Source organism: Pelodiscus sinensis, chromosome 24, assembly GCF_049634645.1.
Source record: "Pelodiscus sinensis isolate JC-2024 chromosome 24, ASM4963464v1, whole genome shotgun sequence".
Classification (NCBI taxonomy): domain Eukaryota; kingdom Metazoa; phylum Chordata; order Testudines; family Trionychidae; genus Pelodiscus; species Pelodiscus sinensis.
The window spans coordinates 20637929-20660911 of NC_134734.1; the positions used below are offsets into that span (position 1 = coordinate 20637929).

Genomic DNA, 22983 nt, shown 5'->3' on the forward strand with positions numbered 1-22983 from the left:
AACTAACTATAAACTAATTATTTGCAGATTTTTTCAGTCAAAATAAGGAGAAGCAGTTCACTCCGCTTGTGACTGTGAACGGTTAGGAGGAACTGGCAGGAGGCAGACTGCATGCAGACTCAGAAATGGCACGAAGCCGGCTAAACCACGGCTGATGAATCTCTGACCTGCGGAGCCAGGACGAGCCTGACACCTTCAGTGGAGTACCCACGGGAACACTACCAAAGAAGAACCTTTAAAGAATGAAGGGCTGCATCAGGGTGCTTAGTAAAGAATTTAGACCTTTTAAACAGTAGATCTTCCACAGGGGTCTACACCTCCCTGAGCGATGGAGCCTTAAGGCTTGTCCCATCACCACAGACATCACACTGGGATAGGCCATTATGTCCATGGTATACAGGGAGGATTCTGCCAGCAGTGCCTGCAACTGCTCCTTTTTGTCCTCTGGAATAAGCTGGCAGTACTCCTCATGCTTGGAATAGTTGATATGGTTATATTTAGCTAGGAGAGCCTTGTATTTAGCAGTTTGAAACTGGAGTGTAGCCAAAGAATATTCTTTGCAACTGAAGAGTTATTTTGAGACCCTGTCATCAGGAGAGGTTCTGGAATGGTACTGTCATCTTTTCTCCTTCAAAACATTGATTATGAGGGAGTTCAAAGTAGGAAGAGAAAATAGGAATTCCACTTCCTTAGTGGGGACATGATAGCTCTTGTCCACTAGCTTGCAGATAGGTGGTATTGATGCTGGCGTCTGCTAGAACACTTTGGCCAGGTCCAACAAGGCCTTGTTGATCAGGAGTGTGATCTTTGCAGATGTGGAAGCTTGCAAGATGTTGAGCAACCTGTGCTGTTCTCTAATTTCCTCCTAGGGTATCTGGAGAGAACTGGCAATTCTGCACAACAGTTTCTGAAACTGTTTAAAATCATCAGCCAGTGTACGAGGTTGTGGCATGATGGCCTCATCGGGTGAGGATAAGAAGGTGTGGATTTGTGGTGTAACCTTTTCCTCCATTTCTTCATCATGCTCATCTTGCAATTGTGGATCTGGGTTGGGAACCCTAGAGTCTGATGAGGACTTAGAGTGCACTTGTCCCTGTCTCTGCTCCATGTACAGTTTGGGAAAGATTGGCCTATATACAGCCTCAGGGTACAATAAGGCCAACGTGAGAGAACAGGCATCTGGGGGTTGCATCCAGAGGTGTCCATACAAAAGATCTGGGTCACTTCTGGTCTCTATGTATTGAGGGCAGTAGTATGATTCTCTGCATGGAGTCCTTTAAGATGATCATGGGGAGTAAGTACACCTCCTCTTCCACCTCATTGGAGAAAGGTGGAACAGTCTTTGATGGTGAAGGAAAGAGATGTATGACAAGATATATCTCTGGGGGAGAGGAATAGACCACTGGAAGCTCAATACAGAAGAATGGCAAATCTTGAGTGTCAGAGACAATCAGGTCTCTTGGCTCATGGTAACACTTGTGGTACCACCAGGAACATCATCAGTATCAATGGTTATTTATGTACTGGTGCGCATAGAGAAATCGACAGCTGATGTAAGAATGTATTCCATATGGTCAGGAGATGGTGCCGCGAGCTGCACTGATGCCAAGGACTTAATAAACTTAAAAAACAACTGTACAGACTAATTTGGCTACCCCCTGAAGCCAAGGACTTAGTCAGTGTCAACTCACTCAAAGTCGTTGAGGGAGACATTCTGACCTATGTGTTGTGAGAATTAATGTTTATAAAACATTGTGAACAACAAAAGTATTTATTATACCATCCTGCCCACTATATATTCTGCATGCAGAATTCTTAGAGATGGATTTTTCATAAAAATCAATGACAAGATAGTCCACAAAATTACATATTTTCATTTACCCATTCTATTTTCTTGTTAACTGTACTAAAACAGATAAAGCAGATAGCTTTTGCAACCAGTTAAACATAAATATTTTCAAAAGGATAATGAAAGACGTTTTATATAAATATACAGCAGAAAATACAATATAAGACACGAACAATAATTTTATGAAGAACATGCAAGATAAAAGGTACACTGAAATAAACAGGGGAAATATAAGAGTTTATATAGATAAAATATAGAATTATCCATTTTAACATTGCTAAAGAAAATACAGGGCAGGGTGAACAAGCCAGGAGGAGGATGCAAACTTTGTACCCTTCTGCACCCACTGAAACTATAATGGAATTTCAAGCAGAGTCTGTGGTCTGAGTGGATCTGTAGTAGAGATTCTCCAATAAAGCCATAATATATGGGGAGCTGCTGGGAGTCCAAACTTAGGGACATTGGGCCCTTGAATGGATGACCAGAGCCTATTATAGATTCTCTGGGAACCACTTGAATTGCACATTGAACCCATAGCATCCCCTTCCCCTCATCCACATACACAGTAGTCATATCCCTTAATGGGATTTTAATGCAAATTATTGCCTTGACCTTGAATTTTAACACACATTATATCAGTGGTATAGACTGTCCCTTAGAATTTATGATATATGCAATAAAAGAGGCAATTAATTCTAATTAACTACTTATGAAAGCTCCAACTCTGAAACCAGCCTAACATTAGTTATAATATATCTCTTGTAAATACATGCTATAGTTTTATCCTCTAAAGCAGAATTTTAAGAGGAAGAAAAATGAGGAAAAACCCATAAACAGGAATTCCAGTACAAATCTTTACAACTCAGATGGCCTGATAGGTTAGTGTTCAAAAGCTATATTACATTTGAAAGTGTTTTCAACACAGACCAAAATCTCGTCCTTGATAGCAAGTTATCAGAATATTGCTAAGATGTTTGGTTAGAATTAAACTCCATTCAGCACTATCTTAGGGAAAAAATTGAATGAATATTCAGCATATGCCCCTTCATTTTTCAAAGTGGCCTTCCCACTGAGGACTAATTAACACTCTTGATTTCAAGAATTAACATTATACATGTGATTGTGTACTTTGACTCAATATAGTATTATTTCATTTATACTAATATTAAGAGTAATTATTTCACTAATTGCCCTTGTAGTTTAGCATTAATGTAAATGTGTATTCCAGTCAACATTCATCCTAGACACAATTCCTTCTGACAGTCTATTTCTAGTCTTGTCTGTAGAGGGCGCCGAGTGGAAGGCGTGTCCACATCAGTGAGCATACATGGATAGACATCTCAATCATATTTCCTGACTTTTAGATCATGACTTATAAAGCACCTTCTGCAGCTCTGGTCATGGAAAGTCTGTGAGGAAACCACTTTTTGATTGTGACTGAGAGCAATAGTGATCTTCTACTTTGTGCTCCCTTTGCTGGCTGTGGGTTTTCTGGAGGCTGCCTATTTTGCAGTGCCAGAATTTGGCCCACTGACCTGTGCAGAAATTACAAAGACAAAAAGAAAGTCAATGATATGCAAGTGAAAATATTGGAAAAGAGTCCAAATGGTCATCAGCCTTTTTAGAGTCTACACTTATGCAATGTTGTTTAATGGACTTGCTTACTGTTTATGCAAAGTAACTTCGGCTACTGTACATACTTGATATAATGCTTGATATACATGCTCATGTGAATAAACATGAAGAATCAATATATTTGAATATAAACTTAAAAGTCTAGCTATAGAAAGCCACATTTTAATAAAGTATCGTTAAAGGCTAACAAACGTCTAATATTTGATTTTGGTGGTTACAATATTTGAATTCCTTTTCACTGAATAACACTAGCATGAAGAATTTTTATTTTTATTAAACAAACTAATGATTTGTTTCTAGTAAAAGTTCAAATCCACATTTTTTTCAAAGTTTCTTTTCCTTCTCTACTACAGATTAAAACTAAATTGAAGATATTTTTTATGGAGCTTATCTTTGCTTTTTTCTTGCCAACTTGCAATATGAGAATTTTGTTTACTTCAACACTGTTATACTTTTATCAACATGTCATTAGATTTTTTAAAAAATTCCTGAATATTTTAAATTGAGGCATATTAAGGAGTTTCTGAAGGGGTTTGAACAAAAGTTTTGGTTAAACGTTGGATATTTTCTTGTGCTTGCTTCAGCATCTGCTGTGGAAAAATCCTAATGAATGTCTTTAATTTTCTTAGCAGTTCATGTATGTGGCCAAGTTACATTTGTTTCGATCTGCTGATAGGATTGTTTGGTATGTGTTTTACTGTTTCTGACAACTTCAAATGAGTAACTAAGCTAGCAGTATTTGCTTCCTTTCTGTGCCAATTACTTGCCTTTGTCTCTTAAAATGAGTTGACATCATGATGGTATTCTCAAATTTACTGTGAATTTGGGGATTTTGTAGTAATCAATTCTACATTTACTATTTTATGGTGAATTTTAGAAACTTTTATATTTTACATAGTTTTTTAAAAACCTAATGAAAGCTGTAATTTTGTGTCCATAGATTTTTCTACCATTCCCATTTCTATATCTTTATCTGCTTTATTGTTTACTATTCTGTTCATTTGTTTTAAAAGTATTGAGTTTGAATTTATGCTCAGAATTATGCTTTATTTTATGCAAAGAAACAGAATGAGGAATTTTCCAAGGTTTCTCATGTGACATCTTTCTTTTCTTTTCAGCTGTTCCCATATGTTTTGGGATGGACAGTATTCCTGGAGGCTGAGAAGTACTTTTTGATAATATTAAAATATTTATGTTTGGTTTTTGTGTTCGTATGGGAAAATGAGAGTCATTTCGGGATTTTTTTATTTTAATACTAATATCAATGCCTGTAACTTTTTCATTACCAAGTGTTTTGTGTTTTGGAAGGTGTTTAAGAAAATCACCAAATTTCTGCAAGAAATTATTCAAAGATGTTTCTCTTGTATTTCTTCTAAAACCAATTAGGTTTCTCCTTAGTCTTTTTGATAATTTACTCTGAACAGTATCTAGTGTAACATAAACTGAGAAACAGATGGATGAGTTATCATGATCTACTGGATTTTTAAAAACCTTTACTCTTTTCTGTATGTGTATTTCTCTTTTTCTTCTTTCCTTCAGTACTAACATTTGCTCTTTCTTGGCATTACTAGTTGAGTTATTTTTTCTCCAGTTAGCTTTTCTGTTTTTATTATTTTTAGTATATTTTAATGTTTGTTGGTTTTCAGCTTTGTTAGCACCAAGATATAATCCTCTGACACATTTAGGAGTTTGGTTCTGATTTCTAAATTTTATATTCCTATCTTGTTTCTGAATATTGCCTTTCCTGGTCTGTTTGTTTTCTATCACACATATTTGTGTTTTATTATATTTTCTGAATATCCAACTATCATTTCTTGCAGCCCTTAGTATTGACTTTGCTATAATTAATCTCTTCCTTCTTTTTTTCAAAGGTATTCTTTTTTCAGAAGTCTGCCTAATCTTCTTTGAAACATCTGAGTATACATAAGTATTTTCCTTTTTCTGAGCAATGATCTCCTGAAGATTCTAAAAAAGAAAAAAGATAAATTTTAGTGTGTTCCATAGTGCATATGTGTATGATTTTATGGGTGCGTGTGTGTGCGCACACATGCTATCTGCTGCAACTCACAAACTATTTACCTATACATGAAAAGTATCCAGGAACTGTTATACTAGAATGTTTCATCTAGTCCAGTATCCTCTCTTTGACAGTGACTGTTACCCAATACAAGAGAAGCTGCTTCCTGACATCCATCAATTAGTGGTTGAGTTATAATCTGAAGCATGAAGATTTGTAACCATAGTAAAAAAAACCTTAATTTATGTAACTGTAGATGTTCTCATTATTCATATACATATCCCTACTCCTTTACTGAATCCTGCTATACTCTTAGCCAGAATGATAGCTTGTGGTAATGAGTACCACAGGTTAATTCTGCTTTTTTGGTTTGTTTGTTTGAAGGTGGTTCACTCAAGGCTTGTCTAAACTATGGGTAAGATCAATACTGCCACGGTCGATCTTCTGGGGTTTGATTTAGTGAGTCTAGTGAAGACGTGCTAAATCGAACTCAATGGGCACCCCCATCAGTGCCCGTACTCCTGCTCTTCATGAGGAATAAGGGAAGCCGAAGGGCGCACTTGTGTGGATGGCGATTTAAGATATGCTGATTCCAGTTCGATCCTGCCCCCAGAAATTTGGGGCTGCTCTCTCTCCTAATCACCCTCCCCTGGTGGGTTACCTCTCTGGCCCTGGTGAGTCACCTGCAGTTAGGTTTCCCGGACCATGATGCACAATGCATCTTTAGGACTCCTTCCTGCCCACACTGTAGCCAGGGACAAGAGGGACACGGCTTGCTTTTCTTCCCATTCCCCAGACTATTAGGGAGCAAGAAGAAAGTACTTGCATTCCATGATTTACTCCTCTGCCCCCTCCATTCACCAGCCAGGAGTAAGAGGCATGCACAGAATGTTAATATTTTCCCCTCATTCCCTAATAGTCTAGGGGATGGGGAAAAAAGCAAGCCACATTCTGGTGCGCATGACTGCTCCCTCCCTCTCCCTGCCCTCCCGAAACTCCACCCTTGGTAAAGACATGGGCAAAGCACTCCGTACACCCACCCCCACCTCTACCCTCCTGTGAATGTAAGCCCTTCCCTCCTGCATAGTGCTGAAAGGCTGCTGCTGGCCATTTTCTGGGATTAACCCTCACAAAGATCAGGGGAAGGTGGGCCTGTGAACCTGTGTGGTCCCCACTTGTTGCCTTGAGAAAATGTGATTCCAAGTGCCAGGAGAGGCAGGTCCATCCTGGGGGTCCAGACAGAATGGAGAGCACTGGACAGGGATGGTTGGGTCAGGTCAGTGAGTGAGTGAGTGAGAGTGAGAGAGAAACTTCTCACCATGCAAACCCTAGAGATGAGAAGGCAAATAAAAAGACTCTAGCTATGCACTATTTAACTAGGACTCATTCAACTTTGTGTTAATTTGAATATTTGTACTACATAGTTCTGAATGCCGCTGAATTTGTTTGTTTACAAATAATTGTACCAAATGTCCTGAATTCAGCACAGGGAAATTTGGTCACCTTAAGAGTGAAAACCTTTTTTCTGTCATGGGCCACAGACCAACAGAAAACTGCAATCGCAGTCCAGAGCCCACACCAAAAGCTTGAGGCTTCCTACCTGCAGTGGGGTAAACCAGCACTCGTGGCACCAGATCCCCAATGCGTGTGTGTGTGTGAGACACAGAGCCTCCCTCCATGATGGGACGAGCCTGTGTTTGCCACTCAGCATCACAAGCTGGATGAAATTGATCAATGGACAAGATTCGGCTTGAGGGCTGATGGTTGTGCACCCCTGGTTTGCACCATAGATTACACAGAAAAATCATTCCCATGTAGACATGGCCTTACATTACTTCCAGGGTGTGAAAGGAGAATGTGTCCCCAAATCAGCCTACTCACATACACTTAACCCTCATCTGCACAATTATGTGGGAAATCAGACATAATATATCCTCTGTGCTTGGTCCAAATAGTGGAATAATCACTCTTTGCATTATATTAACTACAGTGAAACTTTTGTTATCTGGCACTCTGTTAACCAGAAAACTTTGTTAACTGGCATTGCCCCCAGCCACAGTACTGTTACATCTTCAGGTGCACAGGCCTGGCTTGGTTTACTATGATTGGCTTAACAATTTTTTATTTAAGAAGTACTAATCATCTTTAACTCAAAATAGAAATGTGAGATCAACTGCCTCACATACTATAAAACTACCAATATTAAAAACTTGAGTTTTACTATTATTGTCCATTGGTTTTTCCTAGGTTGATGGGACCCTCAGATAACCAGAATTTTTAGATAATTGGAATGCCCTAATCCCCGAGTGTGCCGGATAACACAGGTTTTACTGTATATATAACTTTCCATTCTTACCTTCAAAGCTAACAGTTTCCTAGGTATTACTTCTGCTGGTTCCAAATCTTGCAGAATCTTCAACATCTTTTGATTAATTTCTTCATTGCTCTGGTGCATACGTGATGTCAATAATTCCTCTATTGGAATAAGTTATAATTAAAAACCACTATAAAAGGAATGCACTAACCACATGAAATAAACAATAGTTTGAATATACATTCATTTTTGGAAATTATTTGATAAAGTATACTTGTTTAGAATACTTTTGAACATTTTCAAATGTTTTAACATGGTCTGGATAAAAGGGCACTCTACCAGGACATTAAAAAGGGGTTCAGAACCATGAAACATCAACTAGGTTAGCCTCTTTAATATATATTATGGAGGTGCTAGTCATTATTCCACAGTAAAACACATCTTAAAAATGTAGTTAGTGTGAATTTATTTAAATAGTTCTATAAGAAAACCAAAATATTACTTCCCAGACTAACAATGCTTTTTAATGGGATCAAATATTTAATTTTTTATAAAAGCTTTAAGTGATTCCACTGAATAGATTTAATAAAATTAGAAGCATTTTAAAGTATTATCTTTTTAATGAACACAGATGTTATAGCATTTCTTCATATCCCCCTTACTTAATATTGCTACAAATGAGAAATGTAAAACTAATTAGTAAAAGATATATGTTTAATTTAACATGTGCACAATAAAGTGAGGTTTATTCCACAATTATTTCAATTTATGCTTGGTATTGACAACAAACATATTTGATGATTAATGCATTTTACATTAAAGTAAAGAAGGTATTTTGTTTACTACAGATAGAGAAGGCATTTTACTACAGTGAAGCTGATTTAGACTGTATTAGATAAAAGCTGCAGTCTGGATTTACAGATTAAGGATAAGAAGTCACAGCAGGACTCTAAGAATCCCACTTTCATACCCCATGGCTATCCTTGGCATCTTCCCTTGCAGTTCCATCTCCTCCTGTCGGAAAGCTTATCTCACCCTTATTTTTCCACTTCCCATCCATCAATATTGTAATGCTCCTGTCATACAGACAGGCAGCCAAAATCAGTTCACTTAATTTATGTCAATTCAGTAATACTTTATTGGCCTGACAAGCTCCACAAAAAGTATCACCACAACGTAAGAGAAATAGACCAAGAAGGGCATGTCTACACTAGGAAATGATTTTGAAATAATTTATTTCGAAATAATAACTCCCCAAATAACTATTTCAAAATAAGCGTTATTCCTCATGGAAAGCAGGAGTTGTTATTTCAAAATAACCAGCCTGTTATTTTAAAAATAGTGGGCTTGGTAATGTGGATGCTCCACTTGTTATTTCAAAATAAGGGGAGTTATTTTGAAATAAGTCCCTAAGGGTATGTCTACACTACAAAGTTAATTTGAATTAACAGCCATTAGTTCGAATTAACTTTCATAGCGTCTATACATGAAAACCGCTAGTTCAAACTTAAATCGAACTAGCGGAGAGCTTAATTCGAACTAGATAAACCTCATTCTACGAGGAGTAACGCCTAGTTCGAATTAAAGTAGTTCGAATTAAGGGATGTGTAGCCACTTAATTCGAACTAGTTGGAGGCTAGCCCTTCCCAGGTTGCCCTGATGGCCACTCTGGGCCAAACCAGGGAAACTTTTCTGCCCCCCTCCCGGCCCCAGAGCCCTTAAAGGGGCATGGTCTGGCTATAATGCTCATGCCAGTTGCAAGCCTGCCAGCACCCAGCCAGCAGACCCTGCACCTGGCACGGCATGAGCCAGCCACCTGCTGCCACCCAGCCCTCCGCCTCTTCCCAGGACCAGGCTGGCAGCTCCCAGGAGCCTGCCTGGGGCCACAAGAGGCGGGCGCCCGCCTGGTCTAGTGCGGAGAGCGTGGACCTTTTCGAGGTTTGGGGGGAGGCCTCCAACATCCACGACCTCCACACTAGGCACAGGAATGCAGCCATCTAGGGCAGGATAGCTGCCAGCCTGGCCACCAAGGGCCATATGCTAACCCAGGAGCAGGTTTGCATGAAAATAAAGATGGTCCAGTGAGACCCCCGACCCTGAGACCTGAGCTTAGAACATAAGAACATAAGAATGGCCGTACTGGATCAGACCAAAGGTCCATCTAGCCCAGTAGCCTGTCTGCCGACAGCGGCCAACACCAGGTACCCTGGAGGGGATGGACCGAAGAAAATGACCAAGTGATTTGTCTTGTGCCATCCATCTCCAGACTTCCACAAACAGAGGCCAGGAACACCATTCCTACCTCCTGGCTAATAGCACTCCATGGACCCAACCTCCATGAATTTATCTAGCTTCTCTTTAAACTCTGTTATAGTTCTAGCCTTCACAGCTTCATGTGGCAAGGAGTTCCACAGGTTGACTATGTGCTGTGTGAAGAAGAACTTTCGCTTATTAGTTTTAAACCTGCTGTCCATTCATTTCATTTAGTGTCCTCTAATCCTTATATTATGGGAACTAATGAAGAACTTTTCTTTATTCACCCTGTGCACACCACTCATGATTTTATAGTCCTCTATCATATCCCCCCTCAGTCTCCTATTTTCTAAATTGAAAAGTCCCAGTCTCTTTAGCCTCTCTTCATATGGGACCTGTTCCATACCCCTGATCATTTTAGTTGCCCTTTTCTGAACCCTTTCCAAGGCCAAAATATCTTTTTTGAGGTGAGGAGACCACATCTGTACACAGTACTGAAGATATGGCATACCCTAGTTTTATACTTCCCCTCCTCCTTCTTCCCCTGGCTTCACCCTTCCAGCTCCCTCATCCCAGGTTTGCACCTCCCCTCTCCCACCCTCTCTCTTCCCCTCTCCCACCTTCTTTTCCCAGTCTCCCCAGAGGTTAATCCCCCCCCCCAGTTTTGTTGAATAAAGAGTTTCTATTTTCGAACACACGAGTCCTTTATTTTTTACATTAGGAAGGGGGGCTAGGGAAGGGTAAGTGGAAGAAGGTGAGGGAGGAATGGGGCATGAGCCACCAATGGGGAGGACTGGGGTGGTTCTGCGGGCTCCTCGGGGTGGAAGCTCTCCTGCAGGGCCTCCTGGATCCTGACAGCCCCCCAATTAACCCCCCAGGTGGCAGCCTGCGGCAAGTGCAGCTGGGATGATGGCCGACTGCTGTGATGTGCCGAGTGAGGGCACTCAGGGCACTCCAAGTCAGGACTGCTTTGCTGTCCCTCATCAAGTTAGACAAGAAAGCGGGGAATCCTGAGAACTGTCTGTCCAAAGTGGGGGTCGGGTCCCTTTTAGCACAGCCCTCAGCTAGCCTGAGGCAGCAGCTCCACACTCCAATCATTCCGGCCAGCCTTAACTTCGGTTCAAGGTCCACTCAATGTGGACATGCTATTTCGAATTAGCAAAATGCTAATTCGAATTAGTTTTTAGGTCTAGATGCACTAATTCGAATTAGCTTAGTTCGAATTAACTAATTTGAATTAAGTTAGTTCAAATTAGTGCTGTAGTGTAGACATACCCTAAGTGGAGACCCATCCTAAGGGCTCTACCATAAGTAGGCACAATTTGCTCAGAATAAGGCAGTAGCATCAAGCGACTATTTGCCTTTGCAACGTTTCACTTCTTGAATAACAATGTTTATGTTCACATCAAGATCACTCTACTAACAATTGTATGTCATAATGTTTCTAAACTGTAGTTTCATTTCACAACAGTGCTGCCTGCTTTATGTACAATGGGACTGTTCTGTGCCAGGCTAGACCTCTAGCATAAATGAGACTGCTCTAATGTGTGCTGGCTGGCTTACACAAAGTCCATAATATCTCAAGATACTTGTGTAGTCCCACAAAAGGCTGTAAGGTTAATCTTTAAAGCATAACTTTACTAAGTCATAATTTTACTAAAATAATAAATTATTATTTTAGTTAGTAAAATCTAGATACCAATCAGTATCTAGATTTCAAGAGTCCTGAGTTAATTCACCAAAACACAGTTTTGTAATCTTAATACAATTAAGAAGCTTAAACTAATCCTTAGCTACATCTCAGAATCACCACAGAACAAACAGTTGTTACTCAGAACAAGAGAAGGCCCTCACTTGAATAGCACCGTGTTTGGAGTTAGTCAGTGCTATTTGACTCCCTATAATTAAGAAGCATCAAAGTTCCAAGCAACTGTTAATAGAATAAACAAAAAAGTTAACACAATACAGTATTATCTTTAATAAGAGTGCTTATGCAAATGAAACAGGTACAAAAGAGATTTAGATATTCCTACCAATTTTAGTCTTCAGATCATTAAATCTTGTACTGATAGTTTCAGAGAAGAACAATATGATCTACTTTTACCTGGTTCCTTTGGCATTATGATAATATCGGGTTTAGATCTTCTTGACTTCATTGAATCAGTTTTAAAGCTGTCAATTGGTGTTAATCTGACCTTTAAAAAACATAAGTGATTCAGGAAATACTATGTTTACACTTCTGAGTGCAGTAGTGAATATGTTTCATTCCAAAAAAAATACAACTATCAAAAATCTAAATTCAGTAGCAATTGTGAAATCTGACAGAATAATAGTAAAAGTACTAAGCCAGAATTTGGATGTGAGAAAGCTCAGGAACCTTCTGAAAGTGGTATTCGTCTTTAAATTTCTAATACTAGAAGAGTTACCTGGCGTTGCCTGGGTCCTTCAGGACAGAGGTTTTGCAGCATGGGCGGTGCAGGAGTGAGAGTAAGGCCTTGGAGATGTGGGGGGCAGGGCAGGAGGCTGGGAACATGGGGTGGTTCAGGAGTTAGGGGCTACGTCTATACTGCAAGCCTCTTGTGGAAGAACAAATGCGAATGGAACGCTCATTTGCCGATGCAGCGCTCTTATTTGCATTTCCTCTTCCTTTCCTTTTTGCGCAAAAAGTGCTGTGTAGACGGTGCCTTTTTGAAAATGAGCGCTCCATTTGCATTTGCTCTTCCGCAAGAGGCTTGCAGTATAGATGTAGCCAGGGTGGGGGTGTTGAGGAGTGGCTCAGGACAAGGGGCTGGAGATATGTGCAAGAGTGAAGATTGGGGAATAAGGAGGGGCTCAGGGCAGAAAGTTCCATCCAGCGAGGCTTTCTCTCTCTACTAGTCTGCAGGGCCTTTTCTCCCCCCAGTCCTCTGCGACTGGCAGGGGCCTTGTCTCTCCCCCCAGGTAGTAGAGGCCTCTTCTCTCCCCCAGATAATAGTGCTACCCACTCTCCACCCACCTTCTCTCCCCCCCAGATCCTGGCTGGTAAGAGTCTTTTCTCTTCCCTCAGTCAGCAGGGGCCTTTTTTCAATATCTGGCAGGGCTTTCTCCCTCTCCCATCCTGTGGCACTGTAGCCATGTGTCAGCGGGGAGGAGGATTTGGAGCAGGGGAGGGGCTATTTACCTGGTCTGGTGGCAGGCAAGATGGCAAGCCCCAACCCTGCTGGCCACTCTCGTTAATCTGGCTGCCTGCAATGTTCACTCTGCAATATAGTTCTCCCCTGTGCTTGCTGGTCCTGGTAGCCACCGTGAGTATTGTGTCCCTACCTCTTTGTCCCCTCCCTTTTCATGTTATGGAAAACAGTCCCACTCCAGGGACTTCCCATTTTCCTGACACTACTAAACCCTGACCTTGCTTTAAATAGCATAAAAGGAACCTGCATAGCAAATTTGATGGTCCTACCACTTACCATTTAGGAGGAGTTCTTGAACAAATGAACTCAGAAACACAGACAAACAAACTCACAAATGCACTCTAATATATTCTTTAGAGTTAATGCTTAGTCAAGTGCTCTGCTGGAGAGCACTACACTGCAAAAAATGCAGAAGGTGTAAAATAAAGATCTTGGCAACTTACTGTTAAATATCCCATTATTATTCTACTAATGCATGTTAGCCCTGACATCCTAAATAAATTGTAATATGGATACTCCTATTCTGTCTATCTCACTTATATAAGGTATTTTCCACTTCCTTTACTAAGCTTAAGTATTATTGTTGCATGCTGTTAAACACTACTGAATTTCAATAGTAGATGAACTATGAGGAGTCCTGTGGCACTTTAGAGACTAACAAATTCAGGCAGTCCCCGAGTTATGCGGATCCGACCTATGTCGGATCCGCAGTTACGAATGGGGCCCGTCTCCCTGGTCTCCAGCAGACCAGGGAGAGGAAGCAAAGCGGCGGAGCACGCGGGCAGCAGACAGCCCAGACGCATCTGGGCTGTCCGCTGCCCGCGTGCTCCGTGACTTTGCTCTGCTTTGTTCCCCGTCTCCCTGGTCTGCAGACCAGGGAGACGGGGAGCAAAGCAGAGCAAAGCCGCGGAGCCCAAGGGCAGCAGGACAGCCACAGCGCATCTGGGCTGTCCCGCTGCCCCCGTGCTCCGCGGCTTTGCTCCGGACGCCTGTGGTACAGCAGCTGGAGCTCTGCCGGTTGGTCCCGTAGTGCCGCTCTGGGCGCTACTGGACCAACCCAGCAGCACCCCAGCTGTTCTGCCCCAGGCGTCCTGATTCAGCCACTGCTGGTCAGTTTCAGCAGCGGCTGAATCAGGACACCTGGGGCAGAGCAGCTTGGGTGCTGCTGGGTTGGTCCAGTAGTGCCGAGGAGCGGCGGTGCTACTGGACCAACCCAGCAGCACCCCAGCTGCTCTGCCCCAGGCGTCCCCAAGTCAGCCACTGCTGAAACTGACCAGTGGCTGACTACAGGAAGCCCCTGCCCCGGGCTTCCTGGAATCAGCCGCTGATCAGTTTCAGCAGCAGCTGACTTGGGGATGCCTGGGGTTCTTAAGTTGAATCTGTATGTAAGTCAGAACTGGCGTCCAGATTCAGCCGCTGTTGAAACTGATCAGTTTCAGCAGCAGCTGAATCTGGACGCCAGTTCCGACTTACATACAGATTCAACTTAAGAACAAACCTACAGTCCCTATCTTGTACGCAACCCGGGGACTGCCTGTATTTGAAAGAACTATATGCGTTGTCAACAGAATTATGAGTTAAATTCTGAGTTTAGGATGTTTTGTACTAGTTAGTGATGATGTAAGGAGAAGAAAGTAATAATAGTTGGATTTCCAGGTCACAGTGTTGATAATAAAACATTTTGATATATACTGAGGACATTGGATGTGTACATACTTGAGGGAGAGTTACATAGGGGAGACCACAATTTGACATGAGTGTCTATTTTATTTTTCAGATATATTCTCCCTATACAGACAGTCCCCAGGTTACGTACAAGATAGGGACTGTAGGTTTGTTCTTAAGTTGAATTTGTATGTAAGTCGGAACTGGTACATATTGTAGGGGAAACTCTAGCCAAACATTTCTCCAGAGCTCAGTTTTATTCTCCCACACCTCACTTTCCTCAGTCCTTTATTCTCAAGCTGAGGTGTCTGCTGAGAAAAGCCACTCCGCGTCTCTCTGGTCTGCTGGGGGGAAGGGGGGCGCTAGTTTCGCGTCTCCCTGGTCTGCTGGGGGGAAGCAGCTAGTGCGGGGTTGCCTCACCCCGTTTGTAAGTCGGATCCATGTAACCCGGGGACTGCCTGTAAAACTGTATTGGCTCTGCAGTGGCCATGAAATAAAGAAATAGAAATTTAAAGTGCACAGGAAGCAGAAATTTAGAGTAAGAAGGTGTAGGTTTTCAATAGTCACTTCTCTGATTACAACTATTAAGTAATTACAACTATGTTTTAATATAACCTTTTTAATAATAAAAAAGATTTTACCTGATAAGCAATCTTGCGGCCTGAGTGAAAAAGGAAAGTTGCATAGTTTAGAAGGAGATTCATAAGAAATCTTACTTGATACATTTTCCAAATACTTTCTTTTGATATTTAAATGTTTTCTATCCTTTGTTAATTATGATATACAATTACCCAGCAGTTGTAGATTTTAAAACCAGTTTCAATTTTTATTATATTGAATTGTATACTCAATGTTATAAAATTAATTTTCAAAACCATGGAATATTCCCTTTAATTTTACCAATTTTCTAATTGTGTAATTTGCTCCTATTTAGGTGGTCTTAAATATTTTCATGTGTCTTTAATATTTTAATGCTGTCCTTATAGCAGAAAAATTTCAAAACATATTTTGTTCTTTTTTTATGCAAAAGAAAACACCATTTGCAAAGATGGATTTCTCCTACTTATTTATTTAGTTTTTTTCTTCTTCTTTCCTGTTTGCAAGAATGGAGCAGACAGATACTGGGAGGATGGAAGAAAATTTATGTAATGGGAAATGCACTTGGGTAACCAAGGCCAGAACTGTGCCGGAAATATTCGCAACAGTTACTGTATATTCAACCAAATTATTTTTCACTGAGTGCTCAATACAGCCGTATTTATTCCTTCCCTCTCTTTGCTGAATTATCTCTCCCCTCTGAGACTTCTCCAATTTTGTGTTACCCGGCCTACTCCATTCCTTTCTTCCCATCCAAACTGTATTATCACTTTTTCATGCCTTCCTTTTTGGTTACTCCCTTCTACTATGTATTGACATTGTCTACCATTCTCTCAACCTTCCTGTTTCCTTCTTTCCCTGCTCAGCTCTTACTTTGTGTTAAATTCTCACACCTCACTGTTCATCATTCAGATTGTCTCACCCTTACTCATTAGCTGTTTCATTCTTACCACTGTCTTGATTTTGCTTCACATCCTGTTCCTTTTTATTAATCTTTGTTCAAATGCACTACCTTAGCATTCTTTCCTCTTACCAATTAGTTTCCAAATACTTTTATTCCTGTCCCATTCAAAATGTTTTCTGCTTATTATTCTGCTGTAACTTTCCCATTCACATTCCACTCTCATGTGATCTGTATGCTGCAGAAAAATTAGAATCCTAATCTCTAAATAGCAGAAGACAGGCCCTCTCCCACTTACCCTTCTGTTCTGCATGTGAGTGATTAGACAGTGTTTCAGAGAGTGAAATTCAAGTAACTTTCATTTTGCTAACCACTTGTCAACAATGCATAGATGCAAATTTGTAACCTGAATTGATCTTTATTGTTGAAAGACATGCATCTGACGAAGTGGGTCTTTGCCCACGAAAGCTTATGCTCCTACACTTCAGTTAGTCTATAAGGTGCCACAGGACTCCTTGTCGCTATTGTTGAAAGAAGCACTAGCAAATGTTACAACACATCATGTATATTGTTTTAAAGCACCACATAAAGATTGCAAAAGTAACTTTTCTCTCCAACACAAAAATAAATATATAGTCTGAATCCATTTCATTTTCTGGGATAAGCTCTCTTTCCCCAGTGCCAGAAGATGCCAGTTTTTACGTAATATGTAGTTTTCTTTTCATTTGTCCTGGTGTCCATTAAGTTTATTTTTGGATCTTCCTTCATTTTTGGCAGGCAAGTTAAGAAGCATGAGGATAGGTTTTCTTCATCTCAGTGATTTTTTTTTAAAAAGGGGCATGGTCAAGGTAGAAGACCAGAACTGAAGTTTAACATACACTATGATTTAAATCCATGGTGTCCAACATACTAGCCACTAGCCACATATGGCTATTTAGCCAGCTCAGTGTAGCTATTTGACTTGAATAATGTGGATATTTGGCTGGTTAAGTGTGGCTAGTTCGCTGAAGCAGTAGCCACTATCATGGACACCATGGGGTTAAATGACTGTCGGTATCCAGGCAAAATCACCAGCCCTAGAAACTTAAGGCTACAACACAATAAAATCCCATTTTTGAAGGTGACTGGCCACTGACCAACTAATGCAGATCATGAAGCTATGCACACAACATAGTATCATCTCTCTCTACAGTACCAGCTTGCTCCATTCTTGTGATTAAGTAGGGTATTGGATCCATGTGAACTTCAGTACTCTCACAACTCCTTTCTCAGATACGTTAGTCTGTCCTGCTAGCAATCTGGAGCCATTCCCATTCTCATGAATGTATGTACATTTTGTGTATTTTAATAAAAATGGAACGTTGAATTGTGTTATCCATATGACAAATTGCAATTACATGATACATGTAATTTGATAAATGTTTTGCTCTTGACGCAGGCATTAAATTCCAAGCATTGCTAGGAGCTCTGCCAGGATTTTTTACTCACAAACTTGTCTAAACTCTTCATTTCTTCTTTCGGTGTAGCAGAACTCACTTAGAATCATAGAATCCTAGGGCTGGAAGAGACCTCTGGAGCTCATCGAGTCCAGAACCCTGCCCAAAGCAGGACCAACCCTAACTAAATCAACCCAGCCAGGGCTTAACTTAAAAACCTCTAGGGATGGAGATTCCACCACCTCCTTAGATAATCCATTCTAGTACTTCACCACCTTCCTAGTGAAATAGTTTTTCTTAATATCCAACCTAGACCTCCCTCAATGTAATTTGAGATCATTGCTCCTTGTTTTGCTGTCCATCACTATTGAGAACAGCTTCTCTCCATCCTCTTTGGAACCGCCTTTCAGGAAGTTGAAGGTTGCTATCAAATCCCCCCACACCACTAACTCTTCTCTTCTGCAGACTAAATAAGCCCAAATCCCTCAGCCTTTCCTCGTAAGTCATGTGTTCCCGCCCCCTAATCATTTTGCTTGCCCTCCACTGGACCCTCTCCAATGTGTCCATATCTTTTCTATAGTGGGGGGCCCCAGAACTGGACACAGTACTCCAGATGTGGCCTCACCAGTGCCGAATAAAGGGGAATAATAACTTATCTAGATCTGCTGGAAATGCTCCTAATACACCCTAATATGCCATTAGTCTTTTTGGCTACAAAGGCTGTATCTAGCGTGACTACACCTCTCTGTCGACAGAGAGATGTAGATTAGGCACATCGAAATTGCTAATGAAGCGGGGATTTAAATATCCCATGCTTCATTAGCATAAACATGGCCACCACTTTTTTTCGAAATGGAGCTTTTTTGAAAAAAAAACGGGGATCTTTCGAAAAATAAACCCTTTTTCAAAAGATCCTGTAAACCTCAAAGGGTTTATTTTTTGAAAGATCCCCATCTAGACTGATGGTTTTTTTCTGAAAAAGCTCCGTTTCGGAAAAAAGCGGTGGCCATGTTTATGCTAATGAAGCACGGGATATTTAAATCCCCGCTTCATTAGTAATTTCGACGTGCCTAATCTACATCTCTCTGTCAACAGAGAGGTGTAGTCTAGACGTACCCTAGGCACGCTGTTGACTCATATCCAACTTCTCATCCACTGTAATCCCCAGGTCCTTTTCTTCTGAACTGCTGCTTAGTTCGTTGATCCCCAGTCTCTAACAATGCTTGAGATTCTTCTGTCCCAAGTGAAGGATTTAGTTATTCCCCATTTCCTCCCCTATTGGCATCAGGCCTGGAGTAGACAGCAGCCCTCTACCCTGAGACCAGTACAGCAGGCAAGTCCTCATTTTATTCCCACATTCCTCACGTTCTGCAGAAGGATCAAGAATAGCAACACTAACCACCTCCAACAGCAGGACCAAATGAAAGGAAATTCTTTGCCGAGATAGCCTATATCCCAGAGGCCAATTAAACTCTCATTTAAATCAATTTAGGTTTATCATGAAAGGAAGTCAGATCAAACTCCTGTAACCGAATGGGTTTGCTGTTTGCTTTTTTAGTCACTTATGACCTTGCTTTTGTCCAGGGTCCCTATTTCATATATGGGTTTATAGTGCTGACAACTCTAATATTTTTAAAGCCCCATCTCCTGGAGGCATGTGGTTAATGAAGAATCTCGATCTTCATTTAAAGTTTCTAACCCTTACGGCTAAAGAAAAAACTGAAAATATGAACGAAGTACATCACAAATGCTCAGAAATCAGAAGAAAAATAAAAAGAACCAATATTGTTTTAAGTTTCAGAGGGGTAGCCATGTTAGCCTGCTTCAGCACAAATGAGGAGTCCTGGGCACCTTAAAGATTAAAATACATTTGTTAGTCTTTAAGGACTTCCTGTTAATATTATTTTAGTTTTAATCTATATTTACACCAATTTCACTATTTTGTGGCCCAAATCATAATTTTTTAACATTTGCATTTAGCAACACTAGTTATATATCCTATTTTCTTTTAACCATCTCTCCCCCAAACCAGTTCCTACTAAGGTCAAAATGTGCTACTCATCTTACTTGCAAGGACATGAGAGACTTTAATTTTAGTGTGGCCAGTTCTCAAAACTTTATCACGAGTCTCACAATATTTTGTGCTTTTCTTAGAGCCCCAGTTCCTGAATTATGTGATTACACGAGAATCAAATCTCAGATTCTGTCTTTAAAAAGTATGTTTCTAGCACTTGTGGCTGCAGAAAGATTGAAAGCATTACCTTAAAGGGTACAATGCCTCAGAAGATAAATTAAAGAAACACCACCACCAAAACAGAATTCTTATTTTCTTTTAATCTCATGATTTTTGAGTGGGTAGGATTTGAGTGGTTAGGATATAATCAGCAGTTATTTATATGAACACTAAAATATTTCCCTGTGGGTAAATTATTACCTGGGGAGAGATTAAAACAGCTAGCAAGTAAGAGAAACCAGAAGAGGGTGTCTGTCCGAGGGGGGATAAAAGCCATAGTGCCCAAATGGGACTGTGACAGAGTCATGACATCTTGCCAGTACTTATTAAATCTAACAGAGGAAAGGGAGCAATAGCCTGATTGGTCTGAGTTTCCCAGAGGGATAGCAACAAAAATCACGTGTTCAGAGAGGATTTGGAATGAAAATATTTTGTAAATTGTGTGTCCTTGACAGAATTGCCTAATTTTGATGTTTATTTTGGTGAAACCTGCAACTGACAAATTACACTTTTAAAATTATGAGGGAAATGACCATTGAACACAATCCCTTGGGCACTCTCTCCCACAACACCAATCACAGTTTCAAGTCGAGATTTGAGGAGGAAGTTCAGGATTGGGGGGGGGGGGAGTATTTCTCTGCGGGCAGTACAAATATTTTTAAGAAACTGACAGGAATAAATTTATTTTTTCAGACATTATGTCGCACAGGCAGGTTCCAAGGTGGAATTTATGCCCCTGGGCGGACGCTTAACCCCTCCCCTGAAACAAATCATTGCGCCATAGCGGGGCAACAGGGCGGGGCGGGCAGCGCGCGGGCCGGGGCGCGACCGTTGGAGCCGCGCGCTCGCGTCACTTCAACGCTTAATCCCCGCGCGCCGGCTGCGCACGAGGCTGGAGGCAGAGGGGGAGGGGGAAGAACTGCGGCAAATTTCAGCCAGTCAGCGGCGGGTGGTTGCCTGGCCCCTGCATCCCCTTTGGGGCAAACCCGTGGATAACGGCTTTCCCGCGCTCAGGGGCCAATCAGCGCTTGCCTCGGGCAGCCCTAGGCTTGGTTGGGCAAGCGAGCGATGTGGCAACGCGGCCCCCCCCCTTCCATTTTAGTTGCCACAGGCATCTCTGAGAAGAGCCTGCTTTATGTCCTCCTTGTTAGCGTGCACTGACCCAGTGGGGGAACAGAGAGACGCACAATGGGGGACAGCCCTGCCACTCAGAAACAGCAGGCATAGCAAAGGGGAGGGCACCACAGGGGAGCAAAATATGGGGCATAGTCACACAAGGTAGAGAAGAGACTAGGACAAAAGAAGTGGGGCGGGAGGAGGTAAAACAGAGAAAGTATGAGGGGAAAGTAGACATAGGCCGGCTCCTATGCAAGTTGTGACAAAATGGATGACATTAGTAACACTACAAACCTTACTGTGAACAGTCCTTAACTGTTCTTTAAGAGTAAGCACCATACTTTACAGTTAATACCAACATAACTGTCCTCTGACAGGGAACCACCCTACTTTCCCTAAAGGTGTCCAGGCAGCAGCTATCACATCATAATAGGGCAAACAAAAGCTCTTTTAAGATTTTTAAAAAAAGGCTTATTAGACTCTAAAGAGAAAGTTAATACAGGTCACTAGCCTGTAAACATGACGTCTTCAGAACACTGTTTCAGGTCTTCCCATTATTTTTGTATTTAAAGGGAAACTACTACACAATAATTTTCTTCAATATACTAACATGCACACAATGTAATATTTTTACTTTCTGGATCAACCTCACAATAAAAGTAAAGGGATCGCTAGCTCCTTGCAGAGTAAAGGGAGAAGCTTTCTAAAGACATACCTGAAAGAAACTTCAGTGTACCTATATCGAAAGAGTAACACATTGAGCTAGTTTAGTTCCAAGAGATATCCAAGTAACCACTTTTTTAAAAGGTCCAAGCTCTTAACTGTCATCCTTCTATCAATTTTACTTTACAGGACTGAACTAGATTTATCTATTTGCTGTAGTTGAATTGCATCAGTTTTCAGAGAAGGCAGGCAGTGCTAGCATTCATACGCTCATTTCTGCATTGAGTGTATCTGGGAAAGCATTTCAATTCTCTTGACATTTTAAGTTTATACAGGTGTCAAAATTATCATATTCAGTCAGCAAACTTTCAGCAACAAAATTCAACTGAATTTCTTGGTAAAATAAGAGGCCTAAGATGAGGGAAATATAATTCTGCAGAAAGTTATTAAAAGTTTATTTCAGGCAGCCCATATGAAGCTTCAAGGGGTAGCCAAGTTAGTCTGTTACAGAAAAAAACAACAAATGGTCTGGTAGCACTTTATAGACTAACAAAACATGTAGATGGTATCATGAGCTTTCGTATCCCCTACTCATAATTCCGGTCATCTGAAGAAGTGAGGTGTGCCCACGAAAGCTCATGATACCCTCTACATGTTTTGTTAGTCTATAAAGTGCTACCAGACCATTTGTTGTTTTTTTCATATGATGCTTGGTAGTCTTCTGTGATAGTGACAATATGGGGTGTAGCAAATAGTGTCTTTGTATATAGGAGCTACCAATGTTTTTGTATGTAGGAGCTATCAGTATGTCAGTCTTTTGCCTTCTTGGAATCATCCTTTCACAGATTAGTTACTTGATTCTCTGAGATACAGAATTCAAAATTCTATTGCAAAAAGTGCTAACTGCTAGATATTACTGTATTATACAAGGCAAAATTGATTTCCCTTCACCCAATGACAACCCAAGTGACATGAACACCACTTAATATATTTTAAAACTCAGAATGGTATTACAACTTTATGAGGACAGGTAATTGTGGGTATAATTAAAATAAAGTGTAATTTTAACTAAGAACAATACCGGGAAATAGCAAATTCTACTTATTCTTCTCCAATATAAACAAAAAAATGCAG

At 40.8% G+C, this 22983-nt stretch overlaps 1 protein-coding gene and 1 long non-coding RNA gene across 4 annotated transcripts in view; one reads left to right on the forward strand and one right to left on the reverse strand.

Moving 5' to 3' along the window:
• Positions 1 to 2024, forward strand: part of LOC142819685 (uncharacterized) — a 36910-nt gene extending 34886 nt beyond the window's left edge. Inside the window, exon 5 of the long non-coding RNA XR_012897526.1 lies at positions 28 to 2024. This is a non-coding gene — a long non-coding RNA (uncharacterized LOC142819685). The remainder of the gene's footprint in view (positions 1 to 27) is intronic.
• LOC112547694 (uncharacterized) lies at positions 2011 to 22869 on the reverse strand. Of its 3 annotated transcripts, none has more exons than XM_025190498.2 (5): positions 20742 to 22869; positions 15545 to 15564; positions 12173 to 12263; positions 7858 to 7976; positions 2011 to 5449 (listed from the first exon to the last, which is right to left on the reverse strand). In XM_025190498.2, the coding sequence occupies exons 3-5, from the start codon at positions 12222 to 12224 to the stop codon at positions 4463 to 4465; spliced, it is 1158 nt and encodes a 385-aa protein (XP_025046283.2). In that variant the 5' UTR covers positions 12225 to 12263; positions 15545 to 15564; positions 20742 to 22869; the 3' UTR covers positions 2011 to 4462. The 3 variants fall into 3 exon arrangements, with proteins under 3 accessions (XP_025046283.2, XP_025046281.2, XP_025046284.2); XM_025190496.2 differs by having other exon boundaries at positions 20272 to 22869; XM_025190499.2 differs by lacking the exon at positions 20742 to 22869 and adding an exon at positions 20099 to 20241.
• Positions 22870 to 22983: the final 114 nt, after the last annotated feature.